Consider the following 27,725-nt stretch of genomic DNA (forward strand, 5'->3'; position numbering starts at 1 on the left):
CAAAATTCAATCCCATTCTAAGAAAAGTATAAATGATGACGTTATTTGAATATGTGCCCAAAATCCTTAATGAATAATTTAGGATGGGGAGAAGGCAAATGCTGCCCCAGCTGTTTCCTGTTGAAAATGTCTGTGTAATGTAGATACATGTGAGGGATTTTCTCTCTAAATCCGTCTCCAGTTCGCTAAATCTCACTTCTCAAAAACGAGCCTGCGCAATGGAACAAAGTCGGAATATTGAGATGTGACATTGCCTGCATCTTATCCACTTTCTCACTGTTTTTAATGACTTCAAACAAGTTCATTTTTGCTGGGCTTTGTCGTGCGGAGACCCGTGGGGATGTCTAGCGGTCATTTCTTCCAGTGGCATTTATGTGATGTCTTCAAGGTAACTTTAAATAATTTCCATTGACACCAGATTGTTACCTTACTTACAATTTGTGTTGTTGTTGTTGCAAGAACCAACCTGATTTATTTGCAGTATCAAAGCAAAAATGAATAAAGACCCATGTTTGAATAGAGCAGATTATTTTAGTTCAGGGATCTAATGTACACATCGGTTTTATTATAGACTATTTCAAAATGTCTATCAGAACATGTCAGCAGGTAGATTTGCGTGCATTTTCTGTGAAAGCACGTTTGACTGTTTCCACATAGACATTATATGTAGCCTAGCTATAACATTTACTTTCATTGACTTTACGCAAATAAGGTTATTAGGCATGTCTGCGTGCATGAGTTAACACACTCGCGTGGATGTTTCAATGCGTTTCCAGCATGAGTTTCGACACGTTTGCGCATTGCGCGCCTACCGATTCCGTTTCCATGAATATAAACCACTAATGCTGCTGCATTAGTTACTGAACTTTCAAAGTAATTTCTGCTGACTCCGCATTTGGGTACCACATTGGATTGTAGGAAAACAAACAATAAGGAAAGGTTTAAGGCGTCTAAGAAGGCGCCCTTTGGGCAAGATAACTATGTGGTAGGGGTTGTGATGTATATGAATCCTGTATATATTCTCTTTATTATGTAAATTTGTCCCGGTATGCTTCATCTGCTGGGTTTGGCACGTGAACCGTTTTCCATCTCATGTTTGGATAGGCAAGATCCTTGGCTCTGTGGCTCCTGTCCTGAACGATCGTTTTTGGAGCTGAGGATGAGAGAAAGCAAGGGCATCATTACATTATCTTAAAACTAAGCCTACTTAAAGAAGACTGTTTGGAAACAAACGATTTTAAAGATATCTTATCGCATTGATTGATTTATGCATTCGTTTTATGCATACCTCTCCCTCTCTGTGACTAATTCCTATGCAATTGTTCTTTATTATAACACCCCAAAAGTTTGATTATCGGGTTGTGAAACGTAACTGTCTGATGGCTGCGGGAATATTATCAGTGAAATGGCCTACAGACAAGACAATGATGTGTATGAGCTTCGAACCGGGAAAGCACCCTCTCCTCAGGAAGCGGCTCGGGCAGTCACCGCTCCATACATCCTAATATGCTTGTAAGGGTTAATACACTTCAAGGGCCATACGTGCGTAAATCGTGACCAAAACTCATAGACTGGTATTATTGTAGGCTCTTTTATTATAATGGTGTGATTGTTTTGGACGTCACGGTTCCATAGACACCTGTTCCTTCACTTATTGGGAACCTATTGGAAAACCTAGCTATATATTTCGCAAATCTATAGTAAAAACTGATAATGACGAAGATGTTGAAATCACTGCCATCAAGTCATGCTGACACTGGTGAAATACGATATGGGCGGTGAGACTGACGATATTCTCTGCCTGCCATGTCCTACTAACTGTGCCCTTCTCCCCATTGAACGCAGAGTGCGATGTGCTGTGTCTCCTGTACCCACACCCTCTCACTGCTGCTGTGCGTCCTAACCCTGACTTCGGCGGCAACAGGGGCGGGGCCCGAGACCCTGTGTGGGGCGGAGCTGGTGGACACGCTGCAGTTTGTGTGTGGAGAGAGAGGCTTTTATTTCAGTAAGTGCACCTTTTATTTATTCATAAAGGATTGCTGCTGCTCCATTCTCCCAAAGCGCTAATGCGCAACCTCATAAATTAAACAGTATCAGATCTCTCTCATCTGGCCTTCACTTTCTAATAACCATTCCCGCTGTCCTTTTCCGCACTCCTATTAAACATTTCAGCTGTAGACTTATCAGATTTGAAAGAGTTGATGCTTATATGTATATTTTGTCTCTGTCCATGATTGTGATGGACTCCTGACTTAGACTAATGGAATATATAGAATCACATGATGCAATGCCCTTGAAGCAGGAGTGAGGTTCTGGGGGTTGCTGAGAGGTAAATGAAGTGTAGAATGATGTTAAACAGCTATATGTATATTCTGCTCATTGAAACGGCTGCTGGGTCTATGGGGATGGGGTTTTAAGTGGAATTGAGGCTGACTATCTGTAAGAAGGAAGAGGGAGAGACATAAATGTTGCAGTGAACTCTTTTTCCACCAGAAATGGGGAAAGCTACCCAAAGAAAACCATCCGCTAAGAATCCAGGACTTAAATCTCCTATTTTCCATTGGAGGCACAAAGGCCAGAACAAGATGCAATATATGGCAGTGCTGAGCTGTGTCAAGGTGTTGCGTTCTCCCACTCAGCAGTAGCCAGTGTTCCTATGACATGGACCCTGATCCTTCCCTCAGGGGACTACTTCTTCCCATTAGAACCATGGACTCAGAAAGGTTGTGGTTTGGCTCATTAGTGCCATACACTGAATGTGGTGCCTTGAGGGTCCCTAGCTGGCGTTGAGTGAAATCACTGCACATACAAGTGTCAAGTCTCTCTTTACCACCTCTCCAAGGCTAAACCATTATTGTGCACCATCCTTTCGTATCACTGACATTGACATATCAATACAGCTCAGAGATGTCAATCATCTTGAAAGAGGCTCTATGCTCCAACTTAATTCAGACTTGTATTACATCATGGTAGTTTCTCAGTTAACTCACAACCATGTACTGTGGAATGCCACTTTGAAAGTTCTCTTGAGGTGCTGTTTTTTGTTGTTGTTGACTAGTTGTGACAGAGTTGAGAATGTTTGATTGCGTGATAACAATTCTTCTGTGAACTTGATGAAATATTTAATATGTGTAAAGACTTTTGATGAGGTGTGAGACTGTCTGGGAGATTTGATGATGTGAGACTGTGAAAGGGTTTTAATGGATTTCACATGGCCTATGGAATATAAATATTGAGTTGCCAGAACTTACCACACTGCCATATCTTGTATTTGGAATATAACTGTATCTTCAACAAGATTATTCTATGATAATTAATTGATGAACCAAACAATGGACATAAACAGCAAATCATTCCAATCATGAACTCACAGACCTCAGATAGACCATATCTGGCTCTGGGAATTCAATCGGTCAAGGTTTGGAACTAAACTGCATCCATGTGACTATAGACTGTACTGTGCGATCATTGAGCTGCAAAGTGCCCATCCATCAATGCCTTGTTCTCGTGTTAAAAAATGTTCATTGAGTCGAGGACATTTCAGGCACACTCCATCCTTTCTGGAAAGGAACGGTGAGGTATGTACAGCAGGTGGCTCAATGTGTGGACAGTATGTCTCTCTCTCCTGCTGTCAGATGGAACCACATGTATAACAATGAGTCTTTAGGTGAGATATCTGGATAATCCATTTTCGGCTCTGTCGTCTTTTGCACTGGGAAGAGTGACAGCTCCTTGCGGTTGTCAGGTCTGGTCTGCTCCTGAGCTGAACTCCTCCCCTCCAGTCTGCTGCACCATATTGAACTTGGCAGCCACCGTAGTAATGATGTGTCCCCAACGTGTTGCAGTGACACTGGGCTTTCTGCGGGCTGAGACGCTGGGCCAATCCACCTTACCCACCATGTCACTGCTAAAGTAGCTGCACTTGCATTTCAAGACTTCATATTTCATTACCTTGACAGAAATGTGAAATACTACTCGGTGGAAAAATATTTTATTGAAACAAAATGTGGTCTAAAGAATAAAAACTAAATCCACAACCGTAGTCACTTTTTCCAATTATTAGCCTGACCTAGAAATCCTCAGTTGTCTTAGTAATGCTTTAGCAGGCAAACTCCTCCCGGGTTGAGTGGAGTAGAGTGGATATACAGACATACTGTGAATCTGGTCTTCGTGGGGGCCTTTTGAACAGAATCTGGGTAACCCCAGTTTGCAAATAGGAACACTGGACGACAGGAAAATTGTGAGGAAAATCGGTAGGAACATTCTCTGATCAGTGGGGTACTGTAGATTCTCTGAAATACATGAATCAACTCTTCCTGAGCTTTTATTGTAGATAACACCCACTTCCTGTAATGTAGTCTGGATGGAGCTGGTTATTCTATTCTGAAGAATTTCCTCTCACAGTCTAAAAGTGAACCTACACTCCAGAGCACTAGGATGTGGAAAAAATACAACTGACTAAAAATGAAAAAGGACTTCTATGGCACACCACCTTTCTCTTAGTAACTCCATAAATACAATGTCATGGCATATACCAAGTCTCTAATGTGGATGATGCTGGGAGTATTCGTAAATGTATTAGTGATATACATTTTAATCAGAAGGAACCATGTCAGGGTCAGAGATAAACCTATTCAGCAAAAGGCACAGAGATTCAGCCACACAGGGCAATAGACAAACCAGTCTTGTCCTTTTTGTCTCATAATGCCATGTCATAAGCCACTAGCTCAGAGAGAGTTGTACATGAGATACATTTATAGTCGGGATGAAAACAAATTCAGATTGGCACTGTGACATCGCCCTCCCAACAGCATGTAGTTTAAACAGAACGAGGAACAGAGGAGGGGAGTAAATTGCTTTTAAGCAGCCATTGATGAGCCATCCTATCCTTTCTCAGCCTTGTTTGTCTCTCTGTGTCTATTCTATTTGAAGCAGCTGGAGTAGGAGAGTGGAGAACGTGTAAACAGCACATCAGCCTCACTACCCACACAGCTAGGCCTTGTCCCGGAGCAGCAGGGGATTATGGGGGATTACAGGATGATCAGGATGCACCCCTCCCCTACACCTCCCCACCTCTCTAGTTTTATACACTGGACCTGAACACACACACACTCAGCAGAAGGTACTCAGCACTAAAGAAAGAAAGGTCTCCTGTTTGCACTTTGTGTGCACTTTGTCACTGTGAAAAGGTGTTGTTTTTCCATGGAGTGCTGAAATGAGAATGTTGACCCTCCTCACTGAATAACTACTCTGCATAACAAACATACTTATCATGAAAGCGACAGGATGGGGATGTTAGATTTGAGTTCTGTCAGTTTGGAGTCAAGACACAAATGCTTGAGTTGAAATAAACCTGTTCTACTGGTGATGTTGGCCAGGCTTGACCATAAAGAACTCGTACATATATTGCACACATTGTGCCCACATTATTATAGCCTACAGTTTCATCTGAGGCTTCTACTTAGGGCTAAAACCGAAACTTAAACCCTGGTAAATTGTTCCTAGACTGTAACTAGCCAGAGCTAGCCAAGCTTGCTATGTCACATCATTTTGAACTGACTGACCCATCCAGTCTATCCCATCCCACGAGACCCTAACTCACTGAGTTAGGATCCTAAATGCTCTTACAAACTGGCTTTTAATTGCCTAAAAGCAGACATAACCTCAGTTGAAAATGTGAGGGAAATTTAGCTAGGCTATAAACTCTTTGTGGTACCAGTGATAAAGAGGCAGTTTCCAGGTCTATAGCAGCTTTCGTAGACCCCGACAAACCATAAACTCCCTGACACTCCACAGGCAGTGCGCTGCACCGGTTCCAAGAATTCACTGTTTTTTATTAACCACGGAGAGGCTGTAAAACTCAGATCCTTTCTGTGCCCACTCTGGAGGAGAGCCCTGTCTTTACAGCCTTACTCGTTTGAGGAATGTGAGCTATGTGCTGCAGTGTCTCCAGCATAGCTCTATCCAAGCAGCAGGATGGAGCAGTGAGTGGCCTGCCTCTTTGACTTTTGTCTTAGAAGTCGTTCAAATATACTGATAAAAAATAATCGTGTAAAGTGTTGGTCCGAAGGTTTCATGAACTGTATTAAAAGATCACAGAAAATTTCCATAAGCACAAAAATATGACAGGTGTGGCATATTGCTGATTAAACAGCATGATCATTACAAAGGTGCACCTTGTGCTGGGGACAATAAAAGGCCATTCTGAAATTTGCAGTTTTGTCACACAAGACAATGCCAGAGATGTCTCAAGTTTTGAGGAAGCATGCAATTGGCATGCCGGAATGTCCATCAGAGTCTTTGCCAGATAATTGAATGTTAATATTTCTACCATAAGACGCCTAACCATGCCAGCCCAGGACCTTCTTCCCCTGCGGGATTGTCTGAGACCAGCCACCCGGACAGCTGATGAAACTGAGGAGTATTTCTGTCTAATATATCCTTTTTTGGGGGAAAAACTCATTCTTATTGGCTGGGCCTGGCTCCACAGTGGGTGGGCTTATGCCCTCCCAGGCCCACCCATGGCTGAGACCCTGCCCAGTCATGAAATCCTTAGATTAGCTCCTAATGAATTTATTTCAATTGACTGATTTCCTTATATAAACTGTAATTCAGTAAAATTGTTGAAATTGTTGCATGTTGCGTTTATATTTTTACTTCGGAAAGTGTTAAGACCTCTTGACTTGTTCTACTTATTTTTTTTTTTTAAATCAACATCAATCTACTCACAATACCCCATAATGACAAAGCAAAAACTGTTTTTTAGAATTGTTTGCAAATTTATTACAAATAAAAAACTGAAATATCCTATTTACATAAGTATTCAGACCCTTTACTCGGTGCTTTGGTGAAGCATCTTTGGCAGCGATTACAGCCTTGAGTCTTCTTGGGTATGACGCTACAAGGTTGGCACACCTGTATTTGAGGAGTTTCTCCCATTCTTCTCTGCAGATCCTCTCAAGCTCTGTCAGGTTGGATGGGGAGCGATGCTGCACAGCTATTTTCAGGTTTCCAGAGATGTTTGATCGGGCTCAATCTGGGCTCTGGCTGGGCCACTCAAGGACATTCAGAGACTTGTCCTGAAGCCACTCCTGCGTTGTCTTGGCTGTGTGCTTATGGTCGTTGTCCTGTAGGAAGGTGAACCTTCAACCCAGTCTGAGGTCCTGAGCGCTCTGGAGCAGGTTTTAATCAAGGATCTCTGTTTCTCTTTCCCTCGATCCTGATTAGTCTCCCAGTCCTTGCTGCTGAAAAACATCCCCACAGCATGATGCTGCCACCACCATGCTTCACCTTAGGCATGGTGCCAGGTTTCCTCCAGATGTGACTCTTGGCATTCAGGCCAAAGAGTTCAATCTTGGTTTTATCAGACCAGAGAATCTTATTTCTCATCGTCTGAGAGTCCTTTAGGTGTCTTTTGGCAAACTCCAAGTGGGCTGTTTGTTATGTGCCTTTTACTGAGGAGTTGCTTGCATCTGGCCACTCAACCATGAAGGCCTGATTGGTGGAGTGCTGCAGAGATGGTTGTCCTTCTGGAAGGTTCTCCCATCTCTCAGCGGAACTCTTGAGGTGGTTACAAACTTCTTCCATTTAAGAATGATGGTGGTCAATGTGTTCTTGGGGACCTTCAATGCTGCAGAAATATTTTGGTACCATTCCCTAAATCTGTGCCTCAACACAATCCTGTCTCAGAGCTCTACGAACAATACCTTCGACCCCATGACTTGTTTTTTTGCTCTGATATGCACTGTCAACTGTGAGACCTTATATAGACAGGTGTGTGCCTTTCCAAATCATGTCCAATCAATTGAATTTACCACAGATGGACTCCAATCAAGTTGTAGAAACATCTCAAGGATGATAAATGGAAACAGGATGTACCTGAGCTCAATTTTGAGTTTCATAGCAAAGGATCTGTATTCTTATGTAATACATTTCAAAAAAACTATTTTCAAATCAAAATGTGTTTGTCACATGCGCCGAATACAACAACCTTACAGTGAAATGCTTCCTTATAAGCCCGAACCAACAGTGCAATTTTTAAGTAAAAAATAGGTATTATGTAAACAATAGATAAGTAAAGAAATCAAATGTAAAAAAAAAACATTGAATTACAGTGAAAACAACAGTAGCAAGACTATATACAGGTACAGAGTCAATGTGCGGGGGCACAGGTTAGTCAGGCTAATTGAGATAATATGTACATGTAGGTATAGTGAAAGTGACTACGCATAGATGATAAACAGAGAGTAGCAGCAGCGTAAAGGAGGGGGTTGGTGGGTGGGGGGTGGCGAGACACACTGCAAATAATCCGGGTAGCCAATGTGTGGGGGCACAGGTTAGTCGGTCTAATTGAGGTAATATGTACATGAATGTATAGTTAAAGGGACTATGCATAGATGATAAACAGAGAGTAGCAGCAGCATAAAAAGGTGTGGGGGGGGGAGTGGCAGGACACAATGCAAATAGTCCATTTCATTACCTGTTCAGGAGTCTTATGGCTTGTGCGTAGAAGCTGTTGAGAAGCCTTTTGGTCCTAGACTTGGCACTCCGGTACCGCTTGCCATGCGGTAGCAGAGAGAACAGACTATGACTAGGGTGGCTGGGTCTTTGACAATTTTTAGGGCCTTCCTCTGACACCGTCTGGTGTAGAGATCCTGGATGGCAGGCAGCTTAGCCTCAGTGATGTACTGGGCCGTACGCACTACCCTCTGTAGTGCCTTGCGGTCGGAGGCCGAGCAGATGTCATACCAGGCAGTGATGCAACCAGTCAGACAGGATGCTCTCGATGTTGCAGCTGTAGAAACTTTTGAGGATCTGAGGACCCATGACAAATCTTTTCAGTCTCCTGAGGGGGAATAGGTTTTGTCGTGCCCTCTTCACAACTGTCTTGGTGTGTTTGGACCAATCTAGTTTGTTGGTGATGTGGATACCAAGGAACTTGAAGCTCTCAACCTGCTCCACTACAGCCTTGTCGATGAGAATGGGGACGTGCTCGGTCCTCCTTTTCCTGTAGTCCACAATCATCTCCTTGGTCTTGATTACGTTGAGGGATAGGTTGTTATTCTGGCACCACCTGGCCAGGGCTCTGACCTCTACCCTATTGGCTGTCTTGTCGTTGTCGGTGATCAGGCCTACCACTGTTGTGTCATCCACAAACTTAATGATGGTGTTGGAGTCATGGCTGGCCATGCAGTTATGGGTGAACAGGGAGTACAGGAGGGGGCTGAGCAGGCACCCCTGAGTGGCTCCAGTGTTGAGGATCAGAGTGGCAGATGTGTTGCTACCTACCCTCACCACCTGGGGGCGGCCCGTCAGGAAGTCCAGGATCCAGTTGCAGAGGGAGGTGTTTAGTCCCAGGATCCTTAGCTTAGTGATGAGCTTTGAGGGCACTATAGTGTTGAACGCTGAGCTGTAGTCAATGAATAGCATTCTCACATAGGTGTTCCTTTTGTCCAGGTGTGAAAGGACAGTGTGGAGTGCAATAGAGATTGCATCATCTGTGGATCTGTTTGAGCGGTATGCAAATTGGAGTGGGTCTAGAGTTCTGGGATATTGGTGTTAATGTGGGCCAATACCAGCCTTTCAAAGCACTTCATGGCTATGGACATGAGTGCTATGGGTCTGTAGTCATTTAGGCAGGTTACCTTAGTGCTATTGGGCACAGGGACTATGGTGGTCTGCTTGAAGCATGTTGGTATTACAGACTCAATTAGGGACATGTTTAAAATGTCAGTGAAGACACCTGCCAGTTGGTCAGCACATGCCCGGAGCACACGTCCTGTTAATCCGTCAGGCCCAGCAGCCATGTGAATGTTGACCTGTTTAAAGGTCTTACTCATGTCGGTCCTGTAGTTTAGCATCTGCTTCATCTGAATACTTTTTTTATAGGCCGAGCCATTGTTGCTTCCTGCTTTCATTTTAGCTTGTAAGCAGGAATCAGGAGGATATAATTAAGGTCGCTTTGTCATTATGGGGTATTGTGTGTAAATTGATGAGGATTTTTATTAATTTAATCCATTTTAGAATAAGGCTGTAACGTATCAAAATGTGGATAAGGGGAAGGGGTCTGAATACTTCACGAATGCACTGCACATGACAAATAAAATATAATAGTAACTTGAGCATGATCATGAGCACAATAGTGGTAGTTAAAAGTATGGCTTATATTTGTACCCATGCTTCTCTGCTGTTATGGCACTACTGCCAAAAGGTCAATGCTGCTTGACCAAAAGGTCCCTCTAGCTTGTGTGCTGCTCAGTCAGGTTGACCTAAACAGGCTGCCTTGCTCTTCAGCTAAGACATTGTCGACTGACCTGACAAAGATCGCAGTGGGATCAAAACATTGTCTTGTGTGCATCTTAATAAACCACTGGGGAGCATTACAGAGTTGTAGACATTCCTTCTTTCAAGTCATGATGGAGCCTCTCTCTATGCAGCCAAACAGTTGTTATGCAGCACTTAGATCTCAGTTGAATCTATTCACCCTCATTCACCCTACAAAAAGGGGGAAAATGGGCCCCCCTTCTATCCAATAGATGTGTGCAACAACACACAACACCAAAACAAAACTTCACCCTAATCTGTAGTGGGTGTCTGTCTACGACAGTGACACAAACAGAAGATGTGTAGCCTACCACTAATCTGCCATGCCTTGAATGGCTGCAACCAAACTCCAAAACAAAAGCCTTTACCAATCACCACAGATCCCCCTTCTCAAACAGCCTGTTTCTCACACCATCCACCGTGCTGGATGTCCACACCATACGGCAGGCAGGAGAAGGTGGTTTGTCTGAGTTTGTTAACAACAACAGCACACCAACTCTTTGTTCCCGGCGAGTTACAGTCAGTGATCCCTTGAAACGTGGCACTTAAAACCTTCCAAAACCTATTCCACCTGATTACTGATGATTTCTGCTTTTTAAAACCAGCTGATTCTTCTTCATGTTAAAATCTGCATCCGGATGATTTCTCTCCTCTCCAGCTGATGGTTCAGAAGGTTACAGGTTATATTGAGAATAATAGTGGATGTTCATTTTGGAGGCCTTTATTGGGAGGGATTGGAAAACAGGAACAGCACAATCAACTCCTGGCTCACAATACAACCTGTCTGCTTGAATAATCACAAACTCGGCCTCGCAAGAAGGTTTCCCTCGTCATGAAAATTCGGCAACAATGGTTAAGTGACAATTTGTCATGGTTTATTCTGGCTTAATTACAACATGCCATTCAGTAAACATTACATTAAAGATGCACTCCGCGATCTTAAGCACAACAAATTGCATGAATTGGATTTGTAACATATCAAACAAAATGGATGACATAGTAAAACATTTTTGGAAATGTATTGTCACATACACTGGATAGGTTCAGTCAAATGTATTGTCACATACACTGGATAGGTTCAGTCAAATGTATTGTCACATACACTGGATAGGTTCAGTCAAATGTATTGTCACATACACTAGATAGGTTCAGTCAAATGTATTGTCACATACACTAGATAGGTTCAGTCAAATGTATTGTCACATACACTGGATAGGTTCAGTGAAATGTATTGTCACATACACTGGATAGGTTCAGTCAAATGTATTGTCACATACACTGGATAGGTTCAGTAAAATGTATTGTCACATACACTGGATAGGTTCAGTCAAATGTATTGTCACATACACTGGATAGGTTCAGTCAAATGTATTGTCACATACACTGGATAGGTTCAGTCAAATGTATTGTCACATACACTGGATAGGTTCAGTGAAATGTATTGTCACATACACTGGATAGGTTCAGTCAAATGTATTGTCACATACACTGGATAGGTTCAGTCAAATGTGTTGTTTTACAGGGTTAGCCATAGTAGCATGGCGCACCTGGAGCAAATTAGGTTTAAGTGCCTTGCTCAAGGGCACAGATAGATTTTTTACCTTGTCGACTCAGGTATTCAAACCAGCGACCTTTCGGTTACTGGTCAAAATACTCTAGCCGATAGGCTACCTGCCGCCCTACACAATTGAATGACGTAGTGCACAAAAAACAGGGACCCATTTTTGGCTCGTGAGCGCCACTTTCAAAACTACTGGCTGAAATTATACAAAAGTCAGAGAGTGCATCTTTAAGTGGGCCCAGCTGAGGACACAAAGAGGGATGAAGTTATGAAAATCCCCAAATAGTCTTCTAACAATGAGACCTGCTACCTTTCATTCTCAAGGTGAAAACTGGTGTATTGCACGTACAGTTCTCATTGTAAGGAGGCTATAACATGGCCTGATTACCTTTAGCCTACATTGTGGTGGTCACATCCTAAAAACAATGATTGACCTTGTTGACCTGGACATAGACCTTGGGTGAGAACTATCTCTTTCTCCTTGCCTGCGGAATCAACTATTCTTGCTGTCCACTGCAGCACCTTCAACCTTTTAGTCAGTATAGAACCCTCTCCCCTTCAACCTTTTAGCCAGTATAGAACCCTCTCACCTTCAACCTTTGAGCCAGTATAGAACCCTCTCACCTTCAACCTTTAAGCCAGTATAGAACCATCTCACCTTCAACCTTTTAGCCAGTATAGAACCCTCTCCCCTTCAACATTTTAGCCAGTATAGAACACACTCAGCTTCAACCTTTAAGCCAGTATAGAACCCTCTCACCTTCAACCTTTTAGTCAGTATAGAACCCTCTCACCCTCAACCTTTTAGCCAGTATAGAACCCTCTCACCTTCAACCTTTTAGCCAGTATAGAACCCTCTCACCTTCAACCTTTTAGCCAGTATAGAACCCTCTCAACTTCAACCTTTTAGTCAGTATAGAACCCTCTCCCCTTCAACCTTTTAGCCAGTATAGAATCCTCTCACCTTCAACCTTTTAGCCAGTATAGAACCCTCTCACCTTCAACTATCCATGAACACACACTGTATTTCATCATCTGACTTGAGATCAGTGTTCTCTCACACACAGTACAACTACCTCCATAATCTTTCTTCACACTGTACCCAGGGTCCTGACTGAGAACTGTGGAGAGATGCATCTGTTTCTGAATTGGAGCTCCTCTCTGTCCAAAACAACATTGTCAAGATAAGGAAGGCATAGAGCAGAAGTTAATGCACTTTGTCAGCACTGGCAGGCTCCCAGGCCAAGAGCTATTAACTCTGAAAGGGAAAGGCATTTCCTCCTTGTAAATGCCATATTACATTATTATTATTTCATTTGGTAACAGGGAAAAGCCTATCAAGGCAATATTGCCTGAGGTGAGCGGGGAATTGTAAATGGAGAGTGGGATATTTTTTTAACGGCCACTGAAAGAAAGTGGGTTTGGAGAGAGGGAGTCGAAAGCTGTTGGCATTCAGGTGTCAAAGCAACTCCTAACTTCCTCCTCCCTTCCACTCACATCACTGTAGAAGGTGACTTGGGTTCTCAGAGAAGTGCTCAGATTCCGATTCATACTGAAGAGCACCAGACCTCCAAGTGAGCCTCTCTGGCTTTGCACCACAGGAGGCTGGTGAGGGTTAAACGACTAATAATAATGGCTGGAATGGAGTGAATGGACTGATATCGAACACATGGAAACCATGTGTGTGATGTGTTTGAAACCATTTCATTTATTCTCTTCCTGCCATTACTATGACCCCCCCCCCACACACACAATTTAGGTGCCACCAACTGCCTATCTTTTGCACGTATGGGAACTATGAGTCTAGTCGTGTCTCAGGAAAGCCATATAGTTGTTAGGGAACAACAGCATGGCTGCATTGTACCAGCATCCACAGTATCCAGAGTTCAACTGGCTCTGATATTGTCAGCAATAAAGGGCTGCTGGGTTGCCAGGTGAAAATGTGAAAATGTGAATGAAACGACCAACCAGGCTGCCAGAGGGTGTGACTTAGGCCTGGGCCTGCTTTCTCTGCAGGCTGATGGGCCCCGAGGGGTTGAGGTTTGGCCTAATGGGTCTAAAACGTCAGAACGTGATATTCTCAATGTTACGGTGACCGTGACCTTTTTTACTGCCTCACGGCTGCCAAAAAGAGTCCGCACAGTGCAATGCGATACCCTGTACATTTTGCAGTGAAGAAATCAATGTCATTAACGCTGTCCATATATCAGAATAATCAAGTCCACAACCTGGCCGTTAGCACTCAGCTATTACAGGGCCCAGGTCCTGGCGCACAGCCACAAATGATTACAGCTTTTTGGATTCATTCAGCTCACAGATATAAGACCTTCCAGGACATCTGCACTAAAGAAGTTGGTCCATATCCAAGACTGTAATGGGTTATGTTGTATATGATTCCATTGGCTCTTTTAAAGCACCTGTGGTTGACGTAACACACCCGTGACACAACACTTAACATGCCTATGACCTCTACTTTTACCTCAACGTTTAACTTCGACCTATAACATGAAGACAAACATACATGGAAGTCCAAAATGTCTAATCATAAACGTCAAGCTCTCTTCAGTTATCTTTTTTATTTACTTACAGAACAAACTGGAACGACAGCTATCCTTGCTCTTTACATGCTCTCTGCATGCTCTTTGCATAATTTTTGCATGCTCTCTACATGCTCTCTGCATGCTCTTTACATGCTCTTTATGTCTTCACATGTAGTAACACAAATTCTTCTTTCTGTCTCTCCAGGTAAACCAACGGGGTATGGCCCCAGTTCACGGCGGTCACATAACCGTGGTATTGTGGACGAGTGCTGCTTCCAGAGTTGCGAGCTACGGCGGCTCGAAATGTACTGTGCCCCTGTCAAGTCTGGCAAGGCAGCTCGCTCTGTGCGCGCACAACGCCACACAGACATGCCAAGAACACCTAAGGTTAGTACTGCAGTGCAAAGCGTGGACAGAGGCACAGAGCGTAGGACAGCACAGCACCCAGACAAGACAAAACCCAAGAAGGTGAGCACAGCACCAAACAGATATACATTATAAGAGCATACACAGTTGACATCAGTGAAACAGAACAGACATAGATATGGAACATTGTAGTGGGTCCTTCAGTATATTTGATTGTTAGATCATACGGTGCATTCAGAAAGTATTCAGACAACTTTACTTTTTCCACATTTTGTTACGTTACAGCCTTATTATAAAATTCATTAAATTGTTTTTTTCCCTCATTAATCTACACGCAATACAATTAAATATGAAACGAAGAATATCACATTTAAGTATTCAGACCCTTTACTCAGTACTTTGTCGAAGCACCTTTGGCGGCGATTACAGCCACGAGTCTTCTTGAGTATGAAGCTACAAGGTTGGCACACCTGTATTTGGGGAGTTTCTCCCATTCTTCTCTGCAGATCCTCTCAAGCTCTGTCAGGTTGGATGGGGAGCGTTGCTGCACAGTTATTTTCAGGTCTCTTCAGAAATGTTCGATTGGGTTCAAGTCTGGGCTCTGGCTGGGCCACTCAAAGACATTTAGAGACTTGTCCCGAAGCCACTCTTGTGTTGTATTGGCTGTGTGCTTAGGGTCGTTGTCCTGTTGGAAGATGAACCTTCACCCCAGTCTGAAGTCCTGAGCGCTCTGTAGCAAGTTTTCATCAAGGATCTCTCTGTACTTTGTTCCGTTCATCTTTGCCTCAATCCTGTCTAGTCTCCCAGTCCATGCCGCTGAAGAAAATCCCCACAGCATGATGCTGCCACCACCATGCTCCACCATAGGGTTGGTGCCAGATTTCCTCCAGATGTGACGCTTGGTATTCAGGCCAAAGAGTTCAATCTTAGTTTCATCAAACCAATCATGTATCTCATGATCTGAGAGTCTTTAGGTACCTTTTGGCAAACTCCAAGATGGCTGTCATGTGCCTTTTACTGAGGAGTGGCCTCCATCTGGCCACTATACCATAAAGGCCTGATTGTTGGAGTGCTGCAGAAATAGTTGTCCTTCTGGAAGGTTCTCCCATCTCCACAGAGGAACTCTAGAGCTCTGTCAGAGTGACCATCATGTTCTTGATCACCTCCCTGAGCAAGGCCCTTCTCCCCCTATTGCTTAGTTTGGCCGGGCGGTCAGCTCTAACAAGAGTCTTGCTGGTTCCAAACTTCTTCCATTTAAGAATGATGGAGGCCACTGTGTTCTTATTTAAATTATTTTATTTAACTAGGCAAGTCAGTTAAGAACAAATACTTATTTTACACTGACGGCCTACCCTGGCCAAACCCTCCCCTAACCCAGATGACGCTGGGTCAATTGTGCGTTGCCCGATGGGACTCTCGATCACGGTTAATTGTGAAGCAGCGTGGGACCGAACCAGGGTCTGTAGTGACGCCTCTAGCACTGAGATGCAGTGCCTTAGACCGCTGTGCCACTCAGGAGCATTGAAGGTTCTTGAGGAGCTTCAATGCTGCAGACATTTTTTGGTACCCTTCCCCAGATCTGTGCCTCAACACAACCCTGTCTCGGAGCTCTATGGACAATTCCTTTGACCTCATGGCTTAGTTTTTGCTCTGACATGCACTGTCAACTGTGGGACCTTGTATAGGCAGGTGTTTGCCTTTCGAAATCATGTCCAAATCAATTGAATTTACCACAGGTGGACTCCAATCAAGTTGTAGAAACATCTCAAGGATAGTCAATGGAAACAGGATGCATCTGAGCTCAATTTCGAGTCTCATAGCAAAGGGTCTGAATAGGTATTTCTGTTTTTAATTTTGGATAAATTTGCAAACATTTCTAAAAGGCTGTCTTTGCTTTGTCATTAAGGGGTATTGTGTGTAGATTGCCGAGGACATTTTTTAATTTAATACATTTTAAAATAAGATTGTAACGTAACAACATTTGGAAAAAGCCAAGGTGTCTGAATAATTTCCGAAGACACTGTGTGTCAGGCTTTTTCCAGAGCATGCACTCCAAGTTAAGACGTTAAGGCTAAGGCTTGATGATGAGGACAGAAAACACCAATAACTGACTTTTACCCCTTAGAGAGTGGCTAACTATTCCATTGTGGACAATAAACTACCACAGTGGAAAGCAAATGTGTCATATCTGAACGGTTTTATTATTTTTCCTGACAGAAACCTTTATCTGGGAATAGTCACACATCTTGCAAGGTAGGCTGTTTGTCCTTCACTACTGCAGTGGTACTTTCCTACTATAACTACACAGAACAAAAATATAAACCCAACATGCAACAATTTCCTTCTCACATCTCCTTCTCATAGAGTTGTTCAAGCTGTTGATAGTGGCCTGTGGAATGTTGTCCCACTCCTCTTCAATGGCTGTGCGATGTTGCTGGATATTGGCGTGAACTGGAAAATGCTGTGTTACACGTCAATCCAGAGCATCCCAAACATGCTCAATGGGTGACATGTCTTGTGAGTATGCAGGCCATGGAAGAACTGGGACATTTTCAGCTTCCAGGAATTGTGTAGATCCTTGTGTCATGGGGCCATAGATTTTCATGCTGAAACATGAGGTCATGGCGGCAGACGAATGGCACAACAATGGGCCTCAGGATCTTGTCATGGTATCTCTATGCAAATTGCCATCAATAAAAGGGAATTGTGTCCGTAGCTTATGCCTGCCCATACCATAACTTCACCGCCACCATGGGGCACTCTGTTCACAACTTTGACATCAGCGCAAACCGCCCACCCACACATCACCATACACACTGTCTGCCATCTGCCCAGTACAGTTGAAACCGGGATTCATCTGTGAAGAGCGCACTTCTCCAGCCAATGGCCATCGAAGGTGATCATTTGACCACTGAGGTCGGTTACGATGCCAAACTGCAGCCAGGTCAAGACCCTGGTGAGGACGAAGAGCACGCAGATGAGCTTCCCTGAGATGATTTCTGACAGTTGTGCAGAAATTCTTTGGTTGTGCAAACCAACAGTTTCATCAGCTGACCGGGTGGCCACAGGTGAAGAAGCCAGATATGGGTGTCCTGGGCTGGCGTGGTTATACGTGGTCTGCGGTTGTGAGGCAGGTTGGACATACTGCCAAATTCTCTAAAGCGAAAGAATTTGAGAAACTCTCTGGCAACAGCTCTGGTGAATATTCCTGCAGTCAGCATGCCAATTGCACGCTGCCTCAAAACTTGTGACATCTGTAGCATTGTGTTGTGTGACAAAACTGCACATTTTAGAGTTGCCTTTTTATTGTCCCCAGCACAAGGTGTACCTGTGTAATGATCATGCTGTTTAATCAGCATCTTGATATGCCACACCTGTCAGGTGGATGGATTATCTTGGCAAAGGAGAAATTATCACTGACAGGGAAGTAAACACATTTGTGGACCAAATGTGAGAGAAATAAGCTTTTTGTGCATATGGAAAATGTCTGGGATCTTTTATTTCAGCTCATGACCAACACTTTACATGTTACGTTTATATTTTTGTTCAGTGTAGAATATATATGCCATGATTGGTGCCATGACTACCATCATATGTGATGCATACTTGTCATTGTTATACGTAGCTGTTCATACCTTCGTTTAGTAGATACAAAATCAATGACTCCTTGGCCAGGTTACAGCAGAATACAGTCAGTCAGTGAGAGGGAAGGAAATACAAGCACAGAATTTAATTAGTAGTCAAGCCCAGTCCAACCAAAGTAGTCAACCCAACCAGAAGAAATGTTTCTTTCCTCTCCCTTAGTTTCCAAATTCCACCTGTGTGTCCATGTCATCCTTTTAAGCTTGGACTTGGTGCATTTTACAACTCTTCTCTTAAAAAAGAAAGCCATTAGCGAAGGGGCGGAGGACTAAGTGGTTTTTGTGGTAGACCCATGGGCACTCTCTCTCCCAGACAGATTCTACTTTCATACTGTACATTTTGTGCTGAAACCCTGGTCCTCAGATTGCAACAGATTTGTGGCATGCTAGTTACAGAGGGTAACGGCATGCGTGTAATCACATTGATTTATTCATGTGCAGAGGGACAGTGTGTTGAATGTCAGTGCCGCTCTGGTGGCTTGTGGTTTGAATATGACCTATCAGCTCTGGTAGGGAGGATACTCGATACTGTACTGTTTGTGGCTCTTTCACTATAGCAAAAGGTTATGAAATCATCATCCATTAATTGTACAGCTGTGTTGTTCTAGACACAGGCACTGGGTTTTGACCCAAAGCTGTTTTTTTCCCCACTCTCCTAATCCACTTATCTAATGTTTCTCCTCCTAAAAATCTGTTCCCCCTCCACCCTTTTCAGGAGGTACATCAGAAGAACTCAAGTCGAGGAAACACAGGGGGAAGGAACTACCGAATGTAGAAGAAGACAGAAGCTAACGGACAGGCAGACAGGGATGAGAGAAGGGTGGGCCCATACCTGGTGCCTCTGTGGAATGGTTCACTGTAAAACAACAAAAGGTGGATTATGGTACTAAGCTAATGGTAATAAGCTTTGTGTGTAATGTCTCTAGCTGAGAGTTGAAGTGCTGGGGTTATATGAGAGGTATTTTTATTATTTTATACACTGCACCATTTCATATTGGAAGGAATTATATTCCATGTCAAACCAATGTAACAGACTAGTTTAGCTGCTTACACATCAAAGAGCTTCTTCTTCTTATACCTCCATGTGTGAGCTGAGCTATAGTGTCCCTGGTGGCCTCTGATAGGCTCAGTGTTACATACAGCCAATAGGAGGGCAGCCAGCAGACATGTTTTACCTGTCTGTCTATGGGAGCCAATGGTTCATCCTCTTCACCTGAACTCTGAAAGAGTTTAAGCTTTACACTGAGAGGTTGGGCCATGCAAAGCAGTCGGGCTAATGGATAAGTCACCCACCCATTCTCATCTAACAACCACTGCTTGGAAAATATATTAGAACCTCAAGAGAATGTTATTTCAGCTTCAGTCAGTTCTGGCCAAAATATAATTTCACAGTTGTCACGTGTTTCATTAAGGCTATTTATTTACTATTCACTGCTTCAACAGACAATAAGCGTATTACATGCAACCATAACATAAGAACCAGGCTTTGAGGAAACAATATGACCAGAGACCTATTCTGATGATACAATCTTCTTGTACTGCTAAGCCATTCTAGTGAAACTGACAGTAATATTATATCCTGTACTGTAAACAGTAAGTACTGAGGAGATTCAATTTATATTTAATTTGTAAAGACTCACAGTAGATTCTCTGGGTCTAATATCTGGTCTGATTAAAAATGGATTCTAATGCAGAGGACAGGACAGAGGGGCGCTAAAAATAGCCAGCTACAGGAAGACGATTAATGATTGATTTCACTTGGTCTGCATTCTTTTATTTTGTTAGCTTAGGGAGGGACCTTTGCTTCTTCTGTATGAACATGGACTGCATGGGTTTTTCATCACAAAAGGCTATAAAATGAACTGCAACACATATAGTTCACTCAAGTGAATGATATGCAACTCAAATACTGTTAGAAACACAGAACCACACACCTACAAACAGGACTACAGTTTAAAAATGCTGTGCACACACACACACACACACACAGTCCGTTTTGTAGCTCAGCCACTCAGAGCTCTGCTACTGTGAGCAAGGTTCACACACTGGTTCCATCAGACCATGTTCTGAGAATTCCTGTGTTTGCGTCAGGATTACAGAGAGTAATGGCTATTTGCACAATCTGGATGCCTGACAGTCAACGTACCATTTCAACAACCTGACAACCCATCACATCTCTTCCTCCTCTGTCAGTGTATAATCAACCAATACTCCCATTTATGTTATCCTATGCATTCTTCTACTATCATTGTACATGATGGTATCATATAGCAAAACCGTATTAAGAAAATCCTATCCACTGTATAATGGTGCTATTTTGTAGTTTGTTACTTGCAACGGTGGGCTAAAACAGGAAGAGAAAGAGAGATGGCAAAGCTTATCGTTGGAGGTCGTCCCTTTTGCACAGCCTTGTGGCCACCATTTTATTAATAGTGTTTTTATTTGTAAGCAATTTCAATAAGGTAGTAGTATAAGCGAGCAAATGTCTTTGTGTGAAATCTGTGAATGCATGGAAAAAAAGTATCATGTTGTGGATCCCAAGAAGGCAAAACGCTATTTTTTCTACTGTTTTTAAATTATTGTTACTCAATATAGATCCCTATGCCAAATAACTTGACAAAAAGCACTGTGAACTGTGATCCTTCAATAATATTAAGGTGTTAAAAGTCATAGTGTACTTTTGTTTGTCCTGAACGAAATGTTATGTGAACGCACCACATTGATGATCAGAAAGCCAAGGCATTGACGCTTACGGATATGTATGATTGAGGTTGAACGATTTGTTTTGTAAAACCATGCCCATGTGTTAAAGAGCTTAAGTGACACAGCGAATCAGATCTGGTTCTCAGCTCCCCACAAAGTAAGACATGTTTAATTTATTACAACCTTTTACAATTTTGGGCTGTTGATGCATTCGGATATCAATAAAAATGGGATAGAAATTATCAAAAGAAGTATTAAAATGACGGTCTGACCTAAAGTATTAATGTGGTACTTATATCCTTACATCTATCAGCAACCCACAGCTGTAATCATCAACACATACAATGCGATGAAGTGGTTAAGATTAGGACTCCATCTTGTCCGTTCACATATGGCAACGGACGATATTGTCAGGTGAATTGAAAGCCAGGTTGACCTCTATGGCTGCATACCATTTGACCCTCCGTGAGATGCATGTATGTGGTTTTAAAACAAGCTTGTTGAGTTCCTATTATCAGCACGATTGTCCTTCAGTACCATATCACCAGACTGATACCAAAGATCTCAGCTAAATTAAGACACAATCTAATTCAACTTGCATTGTCAGATTTTTATGTAATGAAAGACAGTATAGGTAAACTGACAACTGTCAATCATAAGCTATCACATTTGATCGATGTCTCCATCCATCTGATCAGCTGTTCAGCTATGCTAATGCCGCTTGAGTAATACAAGTGTAGGTTTCATTCATCCCCTGAGGCATACGCTGGTCAGACTGACCCCAGTTCAGTTCTACACTCTTAGGCTTCGGCTGTCCATAGGAGAACCCTTTTGGGTTACAGGTTGAACCCTTTTGGGTTCCAGGTAGAACCCTCAGTGGAAAGGGTTTTTCGTAGAACCAAAAGGGTTCTACCTGGAACCAAAAAGGGTTCTTCATCGGGTTCTCCTATGGAGACAGCCGAAGAACTCTTTTAGGTTCTAGATAGCACCTTTTTTTCCTAAGAGTGTAGTTCTCCCTGAAACAAACCTGAAGATGGAAGTTTACCATGTGGGACTTTGTGGGACTGTCAATATGCAGGCATAAAGGATAATAATGGTGGCCTCTTGAGGGGCAGCAACAGAGTAAAGCTATGAGCATGATAGAATCTAGATATTTAATCCAGTTATCTGACTCCCAAAACACTATTTTGACTGATTCTTTGTCACCATTTATCTCACAATTAGCAGTTACAATGTCACAAACATGAATGAAAACTGTATTTTGAATTACATATAGGAAAACTCTATCAAGCGCTCTGGAATAGGAAAACATTTGAATTGATTGCCATGGGATTCCAAAGCTCACCATCATCTAAGAAACTGTTTAATTACAGCGCTGTTATTTCTGGTGCTCGATTGCCTTCTGTAGAAAATGTTTAAATACTGACAGATTGTTCACCATTCCTGCTGAATAAACCACTTGTCAACATTATGACAACGTCTGGGCACTTATTTCATACCATTTGTCATGCTCATGTCAGAATGTTCTGCAGGCACTTTTGAGAAACCTTTGAATATCATCCATTAATAAAATAACAAAGATGTTTTTACCACTTTTGCTTGGCAACCAAACATAAGAAGGAAAACAAACAGCCAGGTGAACAGTATTTGGAGTGTAATTGATCACCATGTCCCTCTCGCTTGATGCAAGGGAAAACCAACCAATGAACGTCAAGTATGAATATCCAATGGATGTAATGAAACAGAGAGGTCCAGGAGACATTCTACAGCAATGCATCTTATTAACACACAATTCTGCCTACTTTGTAATTATAGCACAGTAAGCTATCCACAGCAAGGTCAGACCTGTAAAATAAACCTTGGTGCCACTGACATAGACATTAGTGTTGCATTGTAACAAAGCTCACTTTTGTCTCTCTGAGCATATGCAAAAACTATACAAATCAATGATGTCCTTCGGCTGTATATCAACACATGATTCAGATTGGAGATCATTTCCCCATCAGTCTGAAACTGAATACACTCTGGATGACAAAGTGATACTTCCTAAAAGATGGCATGTTCCGCCAAGGCAAACAGAGTCGGTGTGGGTTCACTGAGGGGAGAGCTGCGCCTGCGTGTTCAGCTTTTTAGAGGACGGACGGCTCTGCAGTGACAGGACAAAGCTTTCACTCGCTGTCAGCACTTTTTTATGAATATATATGACCAAACATTTAAGTCATTTTCACAGATAAATTGGCCTTCTGGCTTCCATTCAGCAGACATAACAGTTTCAAGTGTGGAGCAGGGACTTGGCAAGTGTCTGGCCCGGCAATCCTGGATGGTTTTTCATCCAAGCCTCTCAATGACTAATACAAGATCAATTATTAGGCCCGGATAGAGAAATTGCAGTTTGCAAGCTTGCAGGATTTAGAGTTCAAATAAATCTCCAAGAAACCTCAATGAAACCTTATTCTGTAAAAAAAAAAAAAAGATAAAAAAAAAGTAGAATCTATTTAACATCTGCGGTCTAATTCCTGATTTGTAATTCTGTAATATCATAACTAATTGTGTATTTCTCCATTGCACCTCTGCTACACCAGCAGAACGATTCTGGAAGGAGCAGTCTCAGGTATCTATTTCCCAAATTTATCAGATGGACTCTATGCGCTCTGGGTTGAGTGCACCTAAGGACACCCATTTTGGACCAACCCTGAAGTGGAAGCTCCAAAACCCTACTACAACTACGTACGCTATTGTCTTTTAAATGACCTTGTGGTTTATTTTAATACACTCCAATTTCACTATTTTTCCTCTTGGTTGTTTTAGGGGGAGGGATGATTTGTGTTAGTCTGGCAAAATGTAGTTCTCTTTTAATAATAAATACTGGATATCAATTACTTTTACAGTAGTACGAAGGCCTGGCAATTGCATTTATTGTTCTCACTGTATATTAGTCCTTCAACTCAGCATCTTTCCCCATCACTACTGTTTCCTGTCTTTCTTCTCTCCTTAGGACACCAGCCAATGTGACATTAACTTTGTACATCACTGGATTATGCATTTCCATTTCAAACTGAAACTCTCAATTTGAACATCTAGCCATACCTGGGTGTAGAAGGGGAAGAGACCCATGCCCATAGGGGCTTCTCTGTCTTATTTTTCCTCCATTTCCCTCAGCAGTGGAAATTCACTGAGTACTGATTATGGCAGGAGAGTGTTGGCTCAGCTGTGTGCTTTAAGAACCCATGATGTCAGACCCATATTTTCCTTGGAGAGCCTCTCATCAGCTGCATTGTTCCAGGAAACCATGGTCTGTTCTCTGGGCAACAAAGAGGCCTGCCCAATGGTAGCCCCTTACACCCACAACTCTGCCTGCTGCTATACAGTCCTCAAGGCCCCCACCTCCAACCATCCACCCCCACACCAGACAGACTTCAAGGCCCCCACCTTTATCGTCACAACAACAAATATCTGCATATAGTAAGCATCCTGGAGCTCCCAGCATTACGTACTCCTCTCCCAGCTCTGTACTGTTTTTACTATAGGAGTTGAGGGTCGGCGATGAAAAGCAGCGTGTTAGAACAGGACAAGGAAATAATATGTTGCTCCACAGAGAACCATAACATGATGCTGCTGCTGGTGTCATCTGGCGAGGTTTTCAGAGGGTTTTCGGTTCTGACTGAAAGATGTATTTGACCGGATTACAACACCGCCCCCTGACAGGTGACGTAAGCAGCAGCGAGAGATGATGGGAAAACTGTCCCCACAGCCAGCCATCTCTCTAAGCTTTGATGGGCAATTAAGCTGTCGATCCCAGAGGGAAACTTTGAACCAAGATAGAAAACATGAAGACAGTAGCGGCATACTGTGACAAGTCAATCAACAGTTTCATCTGATCTGATATATTTTGACATACATGTCATTATTAAAAGTCATTATTCCCAAAAATAAAGATATCACCAGTGCCCTGTTTTTGTTCCGCATAAAATACACACTTATTTACCCCTCCTGATGCCTATGTTTGAGTTGTTTATTACCCAATTGAAATGTTTCATGATGTATTGGTTGAGCCAATAAAAACAGCAGAACAAGGTGCACAGATTCACAGACTCAACAGCTGAACATTTGAACATGAGCGTTTCCACTCTCCCTCTGACTTCAAAGGAGATCAAACAAATATGACCTGAGAACACAATGGAAATCACATCTTGGCCTTTTAAGATTATTTAGCTCTTCCCTTTTATGTTAATAGACTTTAGTTGCAGAATTATGGTAATGTTTCCTAGATTTAACTCAGGGGAAACCAGCAAAAACCCCAGATAAAGAGCCTGAGCCTCACCATCTCGTCATTGAAGAAAGGAGGTGGATCATCAACATGTGCTTTAACTGCAGGACCTTCCAAGACAAGAGAGCAGGGCTGATATAAAACTATTTGATATCAATTGTGTTTTAGCGTGCTGAAATACAAAAAAATACCATAGGGCTGAGCTGTTCACATTGTGTGTGTGTGAGAGAGACCGACAGACCGACCGACCAACCGACAGACAGACAGACAGACAGAGAGCAGATAAGACCCCACATTTTTCAGCATGTTTTAACAAAAAGATAGATACATTCGGTAAAATCTTTAAACAGGTCAACATTCACAAGGCCGCGGGGTCAGACGGATTACCAGGAAGTTTAGACTGAGCATGCGCTGACCAACTGGAAAGTGTCTACACTGACATTTTCGACCTGTCCCTGACTGAGTCTGTAATACCAACATGTTTCAAGCAGACTACCAAAGTCCCTGTGCCCAAGAACACTAAGGTAACCTGCCTAAATGGCTACTGACAAGTAGCACTCATTGAAAGGCTGGTCGTGGCTCACATCAACAGCATTATCCCAGAAACCCTAGACCCACTCCAATTTGCATACTGCCACAACAGTTCCACAGATGATACAATCTTTATTGCACTCCACACGGCCCTTTCCTACATGGACAAACGGAACACCTATGTGAGAATGCTATTCATTGACTACAGCTCAGCGTTCAACACCATTGTGCCCTCAAAGCTCATCACTAAGCTAAGGATCCTGGGACTAAACATCTCCCTCTGCAACTGGATCCTGGACTTGCTGAAGGGCCACCCCCAGGTGGTAAGGGTAGGTAACAACATCTGTCATGCTGATCCTCAGTACAGGGAGGCCCCTCAGGCGTACGTGCTCAGTCCCCTCTTATACTCCCTGTTCACCCACGACTGCATTGCCAAGCACGACTCCAACAGCATCATTAAGTTTACCGACAACAGTGGTAGTGGCCTGATCACCAACAACAATGAGACAACAATGAGACAGCCTAGGAGGCCAGAGACCTGGCATTGCGGTGCCAGGATAACAACCTCACCCTCAACGTGATCAAGACCAAGGAGAGGATTGTAGACTACAGGAAAAGGAGGACCGAGCACGACCCCATTCTCATTGACAGGGCTGTAGAGGAGAAAAGATTTGTCATGGGTCTTCAGATCCTCAAAAAGTTCTACAGCTACACCATCGAGAGCATCCTGACTGGTTGCATCACTGCCTGGTATGGCAACTGCGTACAGCCCAGTACATCACTGGGGTCAAGCTTCCTGTCATGCAGGACCTCTATACCAGGCGGTGTCAGAAGAAGGCACAGAAAAATACCGAAGACTCCAGCCACCCTAGTCATAGACTGTTCTCTTTGCTACCGCATGGCAAGTGATACCAGAGTGTCAAGTCTAAGTCCAAAAGGCTTCTTAACAGCTTCTACCCCAAGCAAGCCATAATACTTCTGAACAGCTAATCAAATGGCTACCTGGACTATTTGCATTGTCCCCACCCCATTTTTACGCTGCTGCTACTCTCTGTTTATTATCCATGTATAGTCACTTTACCTCCACCTACAAGTACACTACTGTTCAAAAGTTTGGGGTCACTTAGACATTTCCTTGTTTTTGAAAGAAAAGCACATTTTTGGTCCATTAAAATAACATCACATTGATCAGAAATACAGTGTAGACATTGTTAATGTTGTAAATGACTATTGTAGCTGGAAACGGCAGATTTTTAATGGAATATCTACATAGGTGTACCGAGGCACATTATCAGCAACCATCACTCCTGTGATCCAAAGGCACGTTGTGTTAGCTAATCCAAGTTTAGCATTTTAAAAGGCATTTTAAAAGGCTATAAGGCTCATTAGAAAACCCGTTTGCAATTATGTTAGCACAGCTGAAAACTGTTGTCCTGATTAAAGAAGCAATAAAACTGGCCTTCTTTAGACTAGTTGAGTATCTGGAGCATCAGCATTTGTTGGGTTCAATTACAGGTTAAAAATGGCCAGAAACAAAGAGCTTTATTCTGAAACTCGTCAGTTTGTTCTTGTTCTGAGAAATGAAGGCTATTCCATGTGAGAAATTGGCAAGAAACTGAAGATCTCGTACAGCGCTGTGTACTACTCCCTTCACAGAACAGTGCAAGCTGTCTCTAACCAGAATAGAAAGAGGAGTGGAAGACCCCGGTGCACAACTGAACAAGAGGACAATTATATTAGAGTGTCTAGTTTGAGAAACAGACGGCTCACAAGTTCTCAACTGGTAGCTTCAT

General features: G+C 42.9%; 1 protein-coding gene across 2 annotated transcripts; it reads left to right on the forward strand.

Moving 5' to 3' along the window:
- The first annotated feature begins 95 nt into the window (after window positions 1–95).
- Window positions 96–22,605, forward strand: LOC100136741 (insulin-like growth factor I). Of its 2 annotated transcripts, XM_021562190.2 has the most exons (5): window positions 96–388; window positions 1,846–2,005; window positions 14,630–14,892; window positions 17,008–17,043; window positions 19,147–22,605. In XM_021562190.2, exons 1-5 carry the CDS (start codon window positions 341–343, stop codon window positions 19,204–19,206), a joined length of 567 nt encoding a protein of 188 aa, XP_021417865.1. In that variant the 5' UTR covers window positions 96–340; the 3' UTR covers window positions 19,207–22,605.
- Window positions 22,606–27,725: the final 5,120 nt, after the last annotated feature.

This window comes from Oncorhynchus mykiss, chromosome 15, assembly GCF_013265735.2.
Source record: "Oncorhynchus mykiss isolate Arlee chromosome 15, USDA_OmykA_1.1, whole genome shotgun sequence".
Taxonomy (NCBI): Eukaryota; Metazoa; Chordata; class Actinopteri; order Salmoniformes; family Salmonidae; genus Oncorhynchus; species Oncorhynchus mykiss.